Here is a 15,429-nt window from a genome sequence, read left to right on the forward strand (position 1 = left end):
GGCACAGGTTATCCAGAGAGGTGGTGGATGCCCCATCCCTGGAAACATTCAAGGCCGGGTTGCATGGGGCTCTGAGCAACCTGATCTGGTTGGAGATGTCCCTGCTTCTTGCAGGGGGGTTGGACTAGATGACCTTTAAATATCCCTTCCAACCCAAACCATTCTATGATTCTATAACTTTCCCAGCCTCATTCTTATTACATACACAAGTAATGGGTCATAAACCTTAAGCATTACATGTGCTGTTGGATGTTTGTATTATAGTAATTTTTGAACTCGAGTTTAAATGAACCCTCTGTGCTAGGGATTGTGCAGAGATATAAAGACATATTTTGAGTGGACTTATCCAATCAAAAGACAAAAAGGTACCTCAGCAGAGATGTTTGCAGCTGAGCTGGTCACTAGTCAGTAACTCTGACTATAGTCTCTACTGACTGTAAGTGGGGTTCAAAAGGAGATGTCTGCATTGTAGCTTGAGAAGAATACAGCTGAAGGTGTGTTTCCTTGGACAAACCAGCAGCTCTGCCAGCTGTGGCTGTGATGCAGGCCTACGGGTTAAGAGCCAGTTAAGTTGTGAACAGTCATCAGCTCCAATGCTGATGCCTTCACTTGCCCAGGTGCCAGGGAACAAGGGAGCTCTCTGGGACAGGAGCGCCAAAAGGGCCAAGGTGATCTCCTACACAGTGCTCCTCACTATTCATAGCCCTACAGATAAAATGGTTTATGGGAGCTTCTTTGGATATTGTCCTACTACTCTACAATTATCACATTTAAGTTCTTCTCCGGCTGTCCTTGGCCTCTTGCCACCTTCCCTGTCTGCTTCTGAAGAGGGTTTTTTTCCATCTTTATCCATCTTGCATGCATTCAGCATATGCATGCAGTCCCGCTGAAACCATACAGCCCCCACCAATACTGTCCCACTCATCCCATCTCTGCCATACCATGAACATGTTTCTTTTTTTTTAGTATAGTAGCATTTTATAATCCAGATATTAGGTCCAAAAGGCAACCTAAATTTTATGGACCTGTATTCTAAAAAAGAAATGACTGTAACACCCACCAGCTTGCTAATGGTATTTGTTCACGGTAGCCTCTTGCTAATGTACTGCTAATGGTGGCCTTTCGACCTTGCCTTTGTCTAACAGATTTCATGCGGCTCCAAGCCGTAGTTCATTCACCTCCAGAAAAATATGACTTTTAGGCTGTGTCATCATTTTTTGCAAGCATACCTCAGAAAGCAATATGAGTCTTGCTATGCCCATATCAAGAGAGAAAATTAATCATACATTTGGTGTTTATGCAGTGAATTCCCCTCTTTTACACTACTTTGTTATTAGCTGATACATCATTGTATTACAATCTCCATCTCAGCTGTGCTTGCACCACTTATTTTGGTGTCTCTAAGTTTCCATATTCCAAATGGGGATGATACATCCTTGGCCTTATGCTTTGTCTATGTTGCCTCCCACTGGAGACAGTTCAGGGTAAGGACTGAATCTTATTTCATGTATGCAACAAGTCTGCAAACCTAGTGTTGCCTTACAAGAATTTCTAGTGATTCTTTTTGAATGCTTTCACTCCAAATGTTCCAAATTCTTGAAGCAAAAAGTTTTTAACTGCTAAAAAAAAAAAGTTCTTGTTTCCTGTCAACATTTCAAAACAAGATAACAACTTGGTTTTTCTCATGCCATTTTTTGGTTTAAAAAACCTGATGTGACATTTAAGAGAAAATGAAAATGTTCTGTTTCAAAAACAGAGTAAAAATAAGAAGCTTTTATTTTGACATCTCCTGGGAGTGAAAAATAAAATTTCCTCTTGTTAAAGTATTTTCCAACAAAATAACTTTTTTTTTTTTTTTTTGGAGTGGAAGGAGAAGGAACTGGCATGAAAGTGAGTGTATTGAGTCCACAGGGACTGAAAGTGTCCATAAAGTTGGCTTAGGGAGTGGGACATTGCTGGCATGCAAATCAAGGTGTGTAGATTTGGGGTTCTAATATATTTTTCAACAGATTGCTCCATCCATGCTTCTCAGTTCAACATTTTACTGATAAGCAATGTGATAAGGAACATTTTATTGTTTGATCCTCAGATAATCCAGAGTCTGTCATTTCCTAAAGCTCCCCGCTCCAGCCTGCCACTGAAGCAGAAGGGGTTATTTTAGCATTCTGCAGAGGAGTCTGTGGCAGCTGATGTTGCTGAACAGCACGGATACATTTGCCTTGATTAGGCAGAATTTGTGGCATTTTCATTGGGCTCTGAAGTTGATGCGTAGGAGAGTTCCTCCTGCACATGCTTGAAAATGTGCATGTATGTAAGTGGCTGTAAATGAGAGGGTCTCCATTCCCTGTGTGGCCTTATGCTTGACTTGGATTACTTTTAGCAGAGTGCATGTGCACACACACAAATACACACGCACCTCCACCGCTGCAGATTTTGTCACTTTGATGCAAGAATTTAGTCCTGTGTGACAGCAAGAAAAAGAGTAACTGAATTAATGAGATCAGTGTAGGGATGTCCAGCTGTCTCATCATTGCCATTTTGTATAATTGTAAATGAAGAAATTGCTACCTCCTGTTGCTCATATTGCTTTGATACCTGAGAGCCGTAGTCAGAGACTAAGAATATGCCAGGCACGGCACAAACCAGTGCAATTAAACAGTCCCTTAATGGCAAAGCTTATAATACAGAGATAGGACAAAGGACAACAGATGGATACAAACAGATGGGAGGAAGACTAGGCAACCATGCAGTGGGACCGCAACGGTCCACCCACTAAGTGAAGGTTTCAGCTTACTAGTATCTGAGCTTTTCTGCAAGTATCATGCCAAAGGAAGAACAGTGATCGAATCTGTGGATGTGTAGGGTGAACTGTTCCCAACCAGGAGGAGTACAGATGGACTTGACTGAATGCCAAAATAGAATGTAAGAGAGATTGGTATCATAAAATTATAGAATCATAGAATGGTTAGGATTGGAAGGGACTTTCAAAGGTCATCTAGTCCAGCCACCTATATCGCAAACTTATTGCTTTTCAGAGCAAAGAAAACACCCTCGTGAGCTCAAGTGTGGCTGTGGGCCCTTGCTTTCATCGCTTGTGCAGCTGCTCCTTCCAGCTTGAGTGGGTTGACTCCTCCCTTGTTATTCCCTTGTGCTGACTGTAGAGCATATCTGAATAGCACAGAGATTTGCAATTAAGAGAAATGCTTCACAGAGCTAAAAAATCTCTCATTTTTGCTGAATGTATATTTTGTTGCATCTTTTTTCTTTTTTTTTTAAGCCATTGAATTAACAATTAATAATTTTCAGGGTGTTCACCTGCTTTTACCAAGCACTGAGATCTGATCTCTAGGTCTTCTAGTTAGCAAATAAGAAAGCAAGGAGCCTGATTTATCATTGCTAAGAAAACTGTTGCCTGGGTACTTTCATACTTCTGCACTGCTGAAAGAGAATGGCCTAAAAAAAGGGCCATTTATAAGCAAATGCTTTGCTTTGCTTTGCTTTTCACCTGCTTTGCTACACCTCTGCTTCGTCCATCCTTCCTTCATTTTGTGCATCAGGCCTGGATAGGAAAGGATAGAGGGTAGCAGATGGGAGGCTGATTGTTGCTCAGTTTGGAAAGCAGCTCCTAAAATTTGGCTCACACCTGTCAGCAGACTCCGTATACACTTGTTTATCCTCCTCTGTACCATATGTTTCCATGTAAAATCAGTTCCAATGATCTATTGCCTTACTTCTATCACTCCTATTATGGTCGTAACTGAGCATTTCACAGTCGTTAATGCATTTACCCTGACAGCGTCCCTGTTGCGTAGGCATCTAATATCACCCACTTTACAGATGGGTTAGCTGAAGCTCAGATCAACAACTCCTCAAAAGTCTTTTTGAAATCAATGGGAGGGAAACACATCTCCAAGAGATGTAAGTTCAAGAGAGCAAACTACACCCTCAGTTTCACCCAAGGAATTTGCAGTGGAGTGAGGAATCCTCTTCTGGGTCCTACACGGATGCTCAAAGTGCTGGACCATTCTTGATTTCTTGACACAGAGCTTTTGCCTGCCTTTGCAAGACCCAACAGACCTGTGTTTGCTGGTGTGCAGTCTTTTTACACCCTTTGCCAGTAAACCCCCATCTCATAACTCTCTGTGTTCTCCTCAAGGCCTGGAAGAAATGCTGTTGTCAGCAGAAAATTTAGTTTAAAAGTTAGTTAGAAGCCCATTGGCCCAATGTAGTGATAGCAATCAGCTCACAAGCGTTCTGCCCAAATGAGAAAAAGTTGATATGGACCAAAAAAAAAAAACGCTTCTACTGCTGTGGAGACTGTTTTTCCCATTTCCTCTATTCTTTGTACTCTTTCTTGCCTCTCAGAAAAGAACTTCTTTGCAGCCCTTCAGATTTAAAGTCTATGTAGGAGATGAACAGGGGTTTTTTAAATGTACTGTACGTACCTATCAGTCACCTACTTATTAATTATAACTAAAAGCATGATTAATCTGTCATGGATAAGGCTGCTAAGTAACCCTAATCATGCTAATGCATTTCTGTCACTTATACAAAAGGCAGCATTATTATCAGTTTTCACATCCATGTGTACTAAAGTTCATATACACAGCAGTTGCAGAGCACTGGTAACGTTCTTTCTGCCTCAGATGAGATAAGAATGCACCATGGATATCTGTATTGCTCCCACAGTGCCTGTGCACTGATTTATTTCCTCAGCACTAGTAGGATTTAATGACATTGTCTTTTGCAAATAATTTTGCCTTCTAAAATGGATAACAACTACAGTTACAAAATGTATTTCCAGGGCCTCATAATGCCTATGACTGAAATTCCTCCGTGGGAGGGGTCAGCATGAAGACCAAGGTGCTACTTAATCCCTGCAATGAGTGGGAGCTAAGAGATGCGTAGGTCTTATGCAACTGTGAATGTCTAAGGAAAACAATTCTTTTGATATTGCAGAGCATAATGCTTTCTCTCATCTTTTCAGTGTTCTTTCTCTCTGAATGTTCAATTGATATATTTTTTAATAGCCTATATGTTGGAAAGTTAATTTCCAGGTGCCAAACTCAAAATTTGTAACTATACCTGAAACTCTTGTGCATCCATCTTGTCAAGCAGTCAACAGGTGGACATGCTAAATCACAGCTAAGCTACAGTGTCTAACTTTATAAATGTTCTGAAGAAAAGCTTTTCACAGAGAAGAATTTCAAAACTGACACCTCCAGAAGGCTACAGTATTAGGAGCAGAAGACAGGTGGGTCACCCTTTGAAGGAACCATTCCACTGATGCCTGGATGACCGACTTAGACTTGATGCTCTATTTCTGGATCGCTGAAGTATGATGAATACAACAATTAGGCTTATTAAATATGTAAACTAAGGAGAAAAAATCAACTTCAAATTTGCATGTTACATTGATTAGCTTTTTGGTTAAATATGATAAAGTTTTATATAAGGGTTTTGGTGTGAACTGTCTGAAACTAAAGAACTTCACTGCAAGATGTCTGCAGGACGTAATCTGCATCCCTCCTGTGCTGCATGCCTCAGTGACCCAAATAAAGAAACTGTTTTGATTTTCATCTGAATAAGCTCCTTGCTGTGTGCAGGCAGGGTCTCAGTCGGGTTTCTGAGCATACAAATTTATGAAAAAGTCCCAAAAGTTTGTACAGGGTAATAGTTGTTTTGTTCTAAGCATTGCAGTAGCCAAGTCACAGTCAGTGTATGGTGGGAAAGTAGAGGTAGATTGGTAAGAAAATATAAACTGCTCCACAACAAGTGGTGTTTGTGTGGCTCTTACAGTCCTTTGCTTAGCTAACTTTCTTTTTTATTGCTCTTTAGTCATTACAGTTTGATGTCATGCAGTCCCCAGTGAATTGTTTGTAGCCATTTCCATATGTTATAGTGACACGTGAATTCTAAGGTGTTCTGGTTTTGTTAAGTGAGGGGGGGGTCTAAGTTTTCTGACGGAAACTGCTAGAAGTTGCTCTCCTTTGTTCAGTGGACTCGACCAGGCCTAGGGCGGACCCACTGCTGGTCAGGGCTGAGCCGATTGGTAGCAGAATGTCCCGTGATAATGCCTCTGTGATAACATATTTAAGAAGGGGAAAACAGGAAAAAAAAAAAGGAGATGTGAAGCAGCTGAGTGGGGGCAGAGAGGGGGAGGCACGAGCCTTGTGGGCCTTGCAGGCCTCACCCTCTGGCCTCCTGCCGGGCAGCCGACTGGGCCTAACTTGGCCCGGCCCGGCTGCAAGAAGTGGAGAGGAGATGAGAAGTGAATAAGATGTAAAAAGGATCCTGAGAGGCGTCTGCCAGCCTGTTGTGAGGAACGGCTCCAGACGCCAAGGTCAGTGAAGAAGGAGGGGGAGAAGTAATGCGGCTCCTGGCCAAGATTCCCCTGCAGCCCGTGGAGGACCCCACGCTGGAGCAGGTGGATGCCTGAAGGAGGCTGTGGCCCATGGAGGGCCCGCTGGGACAGCCGTTCTGGAGGGACTGCACCCCATGGAAGAGATGACCCACGCCGGAGCAGTTTCACGAAGGACTGTGGCCCGTGGGAGGGACCCCACACTGGAGCCGGGGAGGAATGTGAGGAGTTCTTCCCCCGACCATGAAACAGCGGCGTGAAACAACGCGTGATGAACTGACCGCGACCCCCATTCCCTCTTCCCCCTTATGCCGCTCAGGAGGGGAAGGTAGTAGAGATAATGTTAAGCCTGGGAAGAAGGAGGGTGGGGGTAGGCTATCTTGTTCCCTGTCTTATTCTCCTGCTGGTATTAGAAATAAATGAATACTTTTCCCCAGGTCGAGTCTGTTTTGCCCATGACGGTAACTTTAAGGATTTCTCCCCGTCCTCATCTCAAACCTTGAGCCGTTTTCCTTATATCATCTCCCCCTGTTCTCTTGGAGGGTGGGGGGAGCAAGAGAGAGACTGCTTAGTCTGGTCCCAGTTGGGGCTGAACTATGACATAAGGTCACCATTGAATCTTGGAATGCTGTCCTCAACTTAGTAATTTCACTCTTTCCGTGCAAAACCGTGCACCCCTACTCTTTCTTATTAATAAACATGATATCCTTATGTTTGCTTTCCTTTCATTCTGCACAGCTGTACTCTTCTCTTTCATCAAGAGACAGTTACAATTTTGTTTGTCACACTGTAATACATTTTTTTTTCTTCTTTATTTATGAATAGTATGCTTGGATTTTCCGTATGGAATAGAAATTAAAACAGCACTGACATTTAGAATGTAAAGGAGCTGCTCCAACTGATTATAATTGTGTTAAAATGAGTCATGCACTTTTGGTCCAAACTTCCTGACATACACATCCATATATATTAATCACTATGACATCACTGAAGAGTTATTTTTACCTTGGTAAAAAAAAAATATGAATGCATTTGTCAACTTTTCAAATTATATTTAATCCAGTGAACATACAGACAGGTCAGGAAAGACACTTGCTCTCAAATAAGAGCCGAGCTCAATTCTACACATCTGAAAATGCTGTGCATGTAATGGCATGTGAAATGTTTGCAGTTTTGAAATGTAGGTGAAGAGCACACTGTAAAAACACAAAATAAATTCGATTTACCAAGAAGAATTAAACTCACCTGTCAACAAAAGTGTGGTGTATGACAAAGACAGGATCATTTGCAGAGCCTTGTACTTGGGACATGGAGCCATTCATGTAGATGTGAAGTGCGTTATGCAAGCCGCTTTGAGATATGTTTGATATTCCAGTCCGTGGATCAGCAAAGCCTGTATGTTCAAGAGGAAATCATATGCTGATGTGACAATGCATATAGCACTTTTCCCAGTAAGACCGAAGATCAAAGCATCTACTTTCACTTCATTTACACTCAGCTTTTTAGACAAGGGCTTAGGAAAACATGGAAAGGAGTACAAATAAATTTCAAAGGCATAGCAAAGATGAAATTAGAATAAGCTAAATTAAAACTCCTGCCATGTAGCTAATGCAGCATGTCAGCAAACGTACTGCTTAATTGCTTTATATTTTTTAATTTTTGTCCATTGTATCTGACTGTTAAAAGGCAACGTAATCCCTGCAGACATTTATGAGTGTACATTTATTCATATTGAGAAAATTTATTTACTTTATTTTCATTTTCTATCTCTATACTTAGAGGTTTCTAAGATAAAACAAGCTATAATATCTCATCATATATCAGTCATTTAATATTGTTTGTCTCTATAGAACATGTTCTTTTATTGAGAGGAGCCAACACTATACAAGCTATATCAAAAGGATTTTATGATTAATCAATAATCTTTCCCAATCAGATTTGCAGGATGAATGTCTATGGATTGCTATTATTTTTGAGGGTGCTTAAAATATGGGCTTTGAGAAGAGGTCGCACAGACCAACCACCAAATAGGAAATACTGGATGATGAGCCTCTCCATTAGATTTGCTTTTGGTAGCCTGTCCATACCTCAGCTCTTGTGTTGGTAGACCTTCTCAGCATCCTGACAGCCAAGCTTCCTCCCTACTTTTAAGAAGTCCTAATAAAAGTCAACACAAGCATTTGATGCCGTTCTGGGATTTTCCAGGAGAGTAAAAGCAGAAACATATGTTGTCCTCACTATCTATTTCTTGACCTGATGCTAGTTCTACTGTTTAACCTATACTGCTGTTCTGGTTTTATTTGGTAAGCAGCGGCTACAGTGGTAGCTTCTGTAAGAAACTGCTAGAAGTTGCTCCCCTTTGTCCGCTGGACTTGGCCAGGCCTAGGGAGGACCCGCTGCTGGCCAAGGCCAAGCCAATTGGTAGCAGAATGTTCCCTGATAACGCCTCTGAAATAACATATTTAAGAAGGGGAAAACAGAAAAAAAAAAAGAGAAATAAGAGATGATGTGAAGAAACTGAGTGGGGGCAGAGAGGGGGAGGCGCGAGCTTTGTGGGCCTTGCAGCCCTTACCCTCTGGCCTCCCGCCGGGCGGGCTGACATACACAGCCGGGCCCAGCTGCAAGAAGTGGAGAGGAGAGGAGATGTGAATGAGATGTAAAAAGATCCTGAGAGGCGTCTGCCTGCCTGTTGTGAAGAATTTTCTTGTGAGAGGAACGGCTGCAGATGCCAAGGGCAGTGAAGAAGGAGGGGGAGCAGTAATGCTGCTCCTGGCCAAGATTCCCCTACAGCCTGTGGTGATAACCATGGTGATGACCATGGTGGAGCGTGGCTCCCCTGCAGTCCGTGGAGGTCCACGGAGGAGCAGAGATCCACCTGCAGCCCGTGGAGGACCCCACGCTGGGGCAGGTGGATGCCTGAAGGAGGCTGTGGCCCGTGGAGGGCCTGCGCTGGGGCAACCATTCTGGAGGGACTGAACTCCGTGGAAGAGATGACCCATGCCAGAGCAGTTCCACGAAGGACTGTGGCCCGTGGGAGGGACCCCACACTGGAGCAGGGGAGGAATGTGAGGTGTTCTTCCCCTGATGACAAAGTAGCGGCTTAAAACAACGTGTGATGAATTGACCATAACCCCCATTCCCTCCTCCCCCCTATGCAGCTCAGAGGAGGAAAGTAGTAGAGATAATGTTAAGCCTGGGAAGAGGGAGGGGTGAGGGTAGGTTATCTTATGCTCTGTCTAATTATCCTGCTTTGATTTTAGAAATAAATGAATACTTTTCCCCAAGTCAAGTCTGTTTTACCTGTAACAGTAACATTAAGGATTTTCTCCCTGTCCTTATCTCAGACCTCGAGCCGTTTTTCTTCTCTTATCTCTCCCTATTCTCTCGGAGGATGGGAGGAGTGAGAGAGAGACTGCATAGGCTGGCCCTGACTGAGGCTAAACTATGACAGCTACGAAACCTCTCTATTCTCTCTCTTTTATTTGGTTCCTGAAGATGTCTTCTCTTCACTATTTCTGTAAGCTGCAGGATGAGGAAGCATAGTGGGGACATATTAAAACATCTTTCAATGTAATAATGAAATAAAAAGGGTAGTGAACAATGAGCTTGTTGTATTCAGTGTTTTCCCAATATTGTTGCAGTTTATCAGGTCTGCAAGGTGGGGAAAATAAAGATCTTAGCTCTTCTCTTTGGGAAATGCCTCATGCACTTTGAACATTTGCTTTATTTACTTATTTGGACCAAGAACTAGCATTTGAATAAGGATCAGGAATACACTTTTGAAGTGAATCTCCCAGCAGTCCTTCTGTTTCATGCTGTGACTCACATCACAGGGCAATTTCTGACTTTGCAAGCTGGATTCCTTTTGGAGAAAATCTAAAATGTGCCAGCCATCAGTGGGTGTTCAGTTTACGGGACTGAACTAGAGCTAGTGTGAAAGAACCCCTTCCCTGCCAAAACCCTGGTGTATAACATGGAAGTTCATTCCTTGGTACTGTTTTGCTCTTTTGATTTGCTACTCTTTGAGTCACACAAAGTATTAACTGAGACGTGGCTAGAGATGCCTTATAAGCAGAGTCATACTCTGTGAACTTCTAAACCTGCATTTTAGACCCCACTGGGACTTTGATCTTCTATGTGACATGATTGCATCACTTTGTCATTCTGAATTCCCTCATTGGGATTTGCCTTCTCCGATAACCTCTTCAAACAAGGGAAAAGCATCTGGCAGAAGACCACTGATAATTATAATAAGGATAAAATCATAGCTGTGGCACCTAGGAACCAATATCCTGTAATAACCATCCAACTTTCTGATTGTATTAGCACGACAAAGATTTTGAGACATTCAAGGGAAGCCAGAGTAGAAAACATAATCAGGACAGCTGGAGGAGGTAGAGTTGGCTTATGAAAATTGGAGTGAGCCTGGTTTTAGGAGAGAAAGAAGAACATGTTAACATCTGCAGATAACTGCAGGTGTTAAGTACATCAGATGTGGACTGGGATTGCTGAAGACACTGCATGGTGACAAACAGCAAGGGACAGAGTTCTCAAAGGAAAATCTTACCCACAGAAATTTACTTGATGGTGAATGCTATGTCACCTAGCTGTCAATTAGGGGTAAGAGCAGAATAAAGTATTACCTATGCACAATGATATATGTTGACTGACTGGACAGAACTCACAGGAACAGATGGCAACTGTTTGGCCTTCTTTGCTGATGGCCACAGCATGTGATCATTGGGATAAGCTGATTTAGCAATACTAGGAAATTTCTGTGAATATGAACTGGAAAAGATCTATCTTTATATCATTCCAAATCAAATCTTCCACTTATATTCAGCTATATTATACATATGTTTAAGGAAAGACAAACTTTATGCAGAGTCTAGGCAGAAAGCTAGATGTTTTACATCAGACTTGGCATACTTCTTAAAATTTCTTAATGCATTGCAAACACTTGATGTAATCAGCCATAAAAAAAAAAATATATTGAATACTCATTTTGGCTCTGGACAGCTTTTCGTGGAACATCTGCACACGAGCAATTTATCTTAATAATCAAAAGCTCTGCAACTGGAACAGCTTTAGGAACCCCACCTTCCAGCTCCGAGTTAACTGGAGTGCAATCAGTCCATGTCAAAGTGACTTCACTGTGAGGGTGATGAGGCACTGGCACAGGTTGCCCAGGGAAGTTGTGGATGCCCCATCCCTGGAAATGTTCAAGGCCAGGTTGGATGGGGCTTTGGGCGACCTGGTCTGGTAGAAGGTGTCCCTGCCCAGGGCAGAGGGGTTGGAGCTGGATGATCTTTAAGGTCCCTTCCAACTCAAAACATTCTGTGATTCCATGATGTCATGTTTAACCACATGCATGAGAAGTTCTAATATCTAATTTCACTGTGCAATCCCTTGTACCCACCAGTCAGTTCCTCAGCAGTGAGCTGTTAAATCATCTGGCCAGTATAGGAAGCTGTACCATTCAGACATCCTTTAAAACCCTCATTTAATTATGGTGCATTAGAAATAGCCATTAGGGTATACATCACTGAAGTGAGTGAAACTATTACCAGTAATTTCATTGAGAGAAAAATCAGATTTTTAAGAGGTCATAAACCTGATTCTGCTCCTTCTGGTAGCACTGTAAATCAGGAACAGTGATTCACTGGATTTGCAGTAGCTTCACTGGATCCAGGCAGGTTAAATCAGACGGGGATTTAGCTTGAAATTTATTATAGGAGGAGCTAAAGATGCCACTCAAAATTAAGGCTGCTTGACAGTTTTTTAGGATCTTATATAGGTGGTTCTCATTAAACATGCAGTTGGGTCAGGTGTATGTCTTTTAATAGAGCATTTAATTACATTAACTGCAGATTTCAGAATCTAGTAACGGAGACCACAGAAATCCATGTACAATCAGTCAAGTGCAAAGCTTTACATATTGAAAGCAGGTAGTGTTTTCCTCAGTTGCTCATTTGCCACTGACTGAAGCATGTAAGTACACTTAGCAGAGGCTACGCAGAGCTCAGAGAGCATTAGCAGTGTTCAGTGCAACAGGAATGGAGAACCGTTCCAACAATCCGATCTCCTCTAATTATCTAGTGGACTGCTTAACATCTGTGGCATTTCTAACATCACCAAGCTATTCATAATAGTTTTGCAGGTGGTTTTTTTTAACTGCAAAACTGTTTTTCTTACAAAATATTTTTTAATTTTGTATGACTTTCTATGCCAGTGGTTAGGACAGCAGGGACTTTAAAGGTCAAATTCTTATTTGTGTGGCACATGTTGAGGGGATCAAGTGCACCCTCAGTAAGTTTGCAGACAACATCAAGCTGGGCAGGAGCATTGTTCTTCTTGAGGGTAGGAAGGCTCTGCAGAGGGATCTGGACAGGCTGGATCGATGGGCTGAGGCCAATTGTATGAGCTTCAACAAGGCCAAGTGGCGGGTCCTGCACGTGGGTCACAACAACCCCATGCATGCTACAGGCTTGGGGAAGAGTGGCTAGAAAGCTGCCCAGCAGAAAAGAACCCAGGGGTACTGGTTGACAGCCAGCTGAACATGAGCCAGCAGTGTGCCCAGGTGGCCAGGAAGGCAAACATTATCCTGGCTTGTATCAGGAATAGTGTGGCCATCAGAATGAGGGAAGTGATCATCCCTCTGTACTCAGCACTGGTGAGACTGCATCTCAAATACTGTGTTCAGTTTTGGGCCCCTCACTACAAAAAAAAAGACATTGATGTGCTGGAGTACGTCCAAAGACAGGCAATGAAGCTGGTGAGAGGTCTGGAGAACAATTCCTATGAGGAGTGGCTGAGAGAACTAGGATTGTTTAATCTGGAGAAAAGAAGGCTGAGGGGAGACCTTATTGCTCTCTACAGCTACCTGAAAGGTTATTGGTTTCTTCTCCAAAATAACTAGTCATAGGACAAGAGGAAATTACCTCAAGTTGCAGAAGGGGAAGTTTAGATTGGATATTAGGGAAAATTCCTTAATCAAAAGGTTTGTCAAGCACTGGAACAGGCTGCCTAGGGAAGTGCTGGAGTCACCATCCCTGGAGGTATTTAAAAGGCATGTAGCTGTGATGCTTAGGGACCTGGTTTAGTGGTGGACTTGGCAGTGGCAGGGTAACGGTTGGACTTGATAATTTTAAGGATCATTTCCAACCTAAATGATTCCATGATTCTATGACCCTATATGTGAGTCCAACTGGCTGATATATAGTCCCACTCTCCCTGAAGATTATTTTCTCTTTAATAAGGATTTCACATTTTAGAGAAGTTGAAGTCAGATAGATGCCTTTACTTTAAAATAGGAAGGAAGATACAGATATAGGAATTTTAAGGCCATATCTTTACTGGTCTTTTAAGTTAGTGATGTTCTTCTGGCTTATGTTTTTGGAGTTTTTCTGCCATTGGCAATCTCACAGGACTTTTTTCAGGGTAAAATCTTACATATTTTCTCAAGCAATGTTATTACTGTAATCTCTGTAGAGTTAGGTAACTACAAGATCTGCAGAATATGGCCTACGGGACTGTAGTAAATGAAAGTTTGTGTTTATCTAATTTAGACCATGTCACCATCTAGCTTTTTTCTTAAAATGACTCTTGTAGAGCCTCACTGTGATCTGGGCTGAATAGTTTTTCTAGTTCTCTGGTAATGACCCTCTGCAACTTTCTCAATGTGCAGCATAAATTTATGCAGAGTTAGAGAGTTTGAACTGGTGGGGGGATGGTGGCTGTAGGCTAAAACTTTTTCAATTAGGAGTTTTCCATTGGCAAACTGAATTTGAGGAAATAAATTTTCATTAACTATGTGGATTGCAGTGAAAATGCTGAGAAAATTTTCCAGATTAAAATCTCTCATTTCAGAAAAAAAAAAAGAGAATGTCCTATTAAAATAAAATTACATTTTGACGTGTTTGATGTTTTATTCCATTATTTCATGACAGAACAGCAGTAACGATATATAATTGTGACAGACAGTGGAATGCTATGACATGGCTTGACTTGATACCGGTGTTGTGAGTTAATTAATGTACAATAAAAGTGATAAAGAGTTTTAGAATTTTTTTAAATGTTTTTTTTTTGTCACTTTGTGCAAAACTTAGAAGGCATTGATTTTCGTTTGAAGTTGCCATGAATAAAATAATTTCAAATGTAGAATTTGCTCATAAAGAAAAAGAAATTCTAAATTTTTCAGCCATCTTATTCTTAGGAGGTAACATCCAAGTTGTCACACCAAAACTGAACTGCATGAAGAAACACAACTATTTCATTTGCAGTTAGCTAATCAATTTCTGATCTCACTAGGTGCTTATAAACTACACTGATTTTCTGTTCTGTTCTTGTGTCCGTGAAGTGTCCAATGAACTCAACAGTGTTCCTCAGTTAGAGTCACTGTTCAACAAACCCAATCTAAAATAACTGCTGCCACTTCAAGGGGCAATGTGCAAACTGCTTTTAACATATTGTTTTTCAGTCAAAGCAGAAACTGGCCTGTCCCAGAGTGCTCAGCCTCAGGAGGGTGTTGTTTTATTGAATAATATTGACCATTGCTCTTTATGGTTGTTGTGATTACTCTTCAGTGACATAATTTCTATCTCTATAGCAGCATTTTCTGCTAGTTAAACACAGATTCAGCCTGTGTTGTTGGCATCTGCTCATAATGATGCTGATACCTACCCCTTCAAAGGGTAAAAAGATGTTTTTCCAGTGCACTCAAGCACAGAAGAGCATAAGATTTTGCCCAGAAGTCATTCTTCTATGTGATTGGTTCTTCTAAGTGATCACAGGTGTTTTCCGTTACAGAACTAAAACTGAGGAGTAAATCTCACATTGGTGTAAATCAGAAGCCACTCAATCACAGTCATTGGCTTGGTTCTGGTCATCTTTTATAAATCTAGACTAAGTCCAGTAAAGTCAATGGATTTACTTTGGATCTAAAAGAGATTAGAATTTGACCTTAGGTGTATTGGCATAAACTTGTGTAAATGCGTAAAGAAGAATTGAAAAGCTTTTTGCTTTTCAGAGCAAAACGATTAAATTTACAGATGTAATTGGGATAATAG

General features: G+C 41.6%; 1 protein-coding gene across 4 annotated transcripts in view; it reads right to left on the reverse strand.

Annotated features, from left to right (window-relative positions):
• Positions 1 to 15,429, reverse strand: part of TYR (tyrosinase) — a 49,197-nt gene that overhangs the window by 22,875 nt on the left and 10,893 nt on the right. For all 4 annotated transcript variants that reach the window (XM_086742854.1, XM_086742879.1, XM_086742863.1 and 1 more), the window contains exon 3: positions 7,607 to 7,754. In XM_086742854.1, the coding sequence (XP_086598980.1) occupies positions 7,607 to 7,754 (148 nt within the window). The remainder of the gene's footprint in view (positions 1 to 7,606; positions 7,755 to 15,429) is intronic.

Source organism: Chlamydotis macqueenii, chromosome 1 (assembly GCF_036417535.1).
Source record: "Chlamydotis macqueenii isolate bChlMac1 chromosome 1, bChlMac1.mat, whole genome shotgun sequence".
Lineage (NCBI taxonomy): Eukaryota > Metazoa > Chordata > Aves > Otidiformes > Otididae > Chlamydotis > Chlamydotis macqueenii.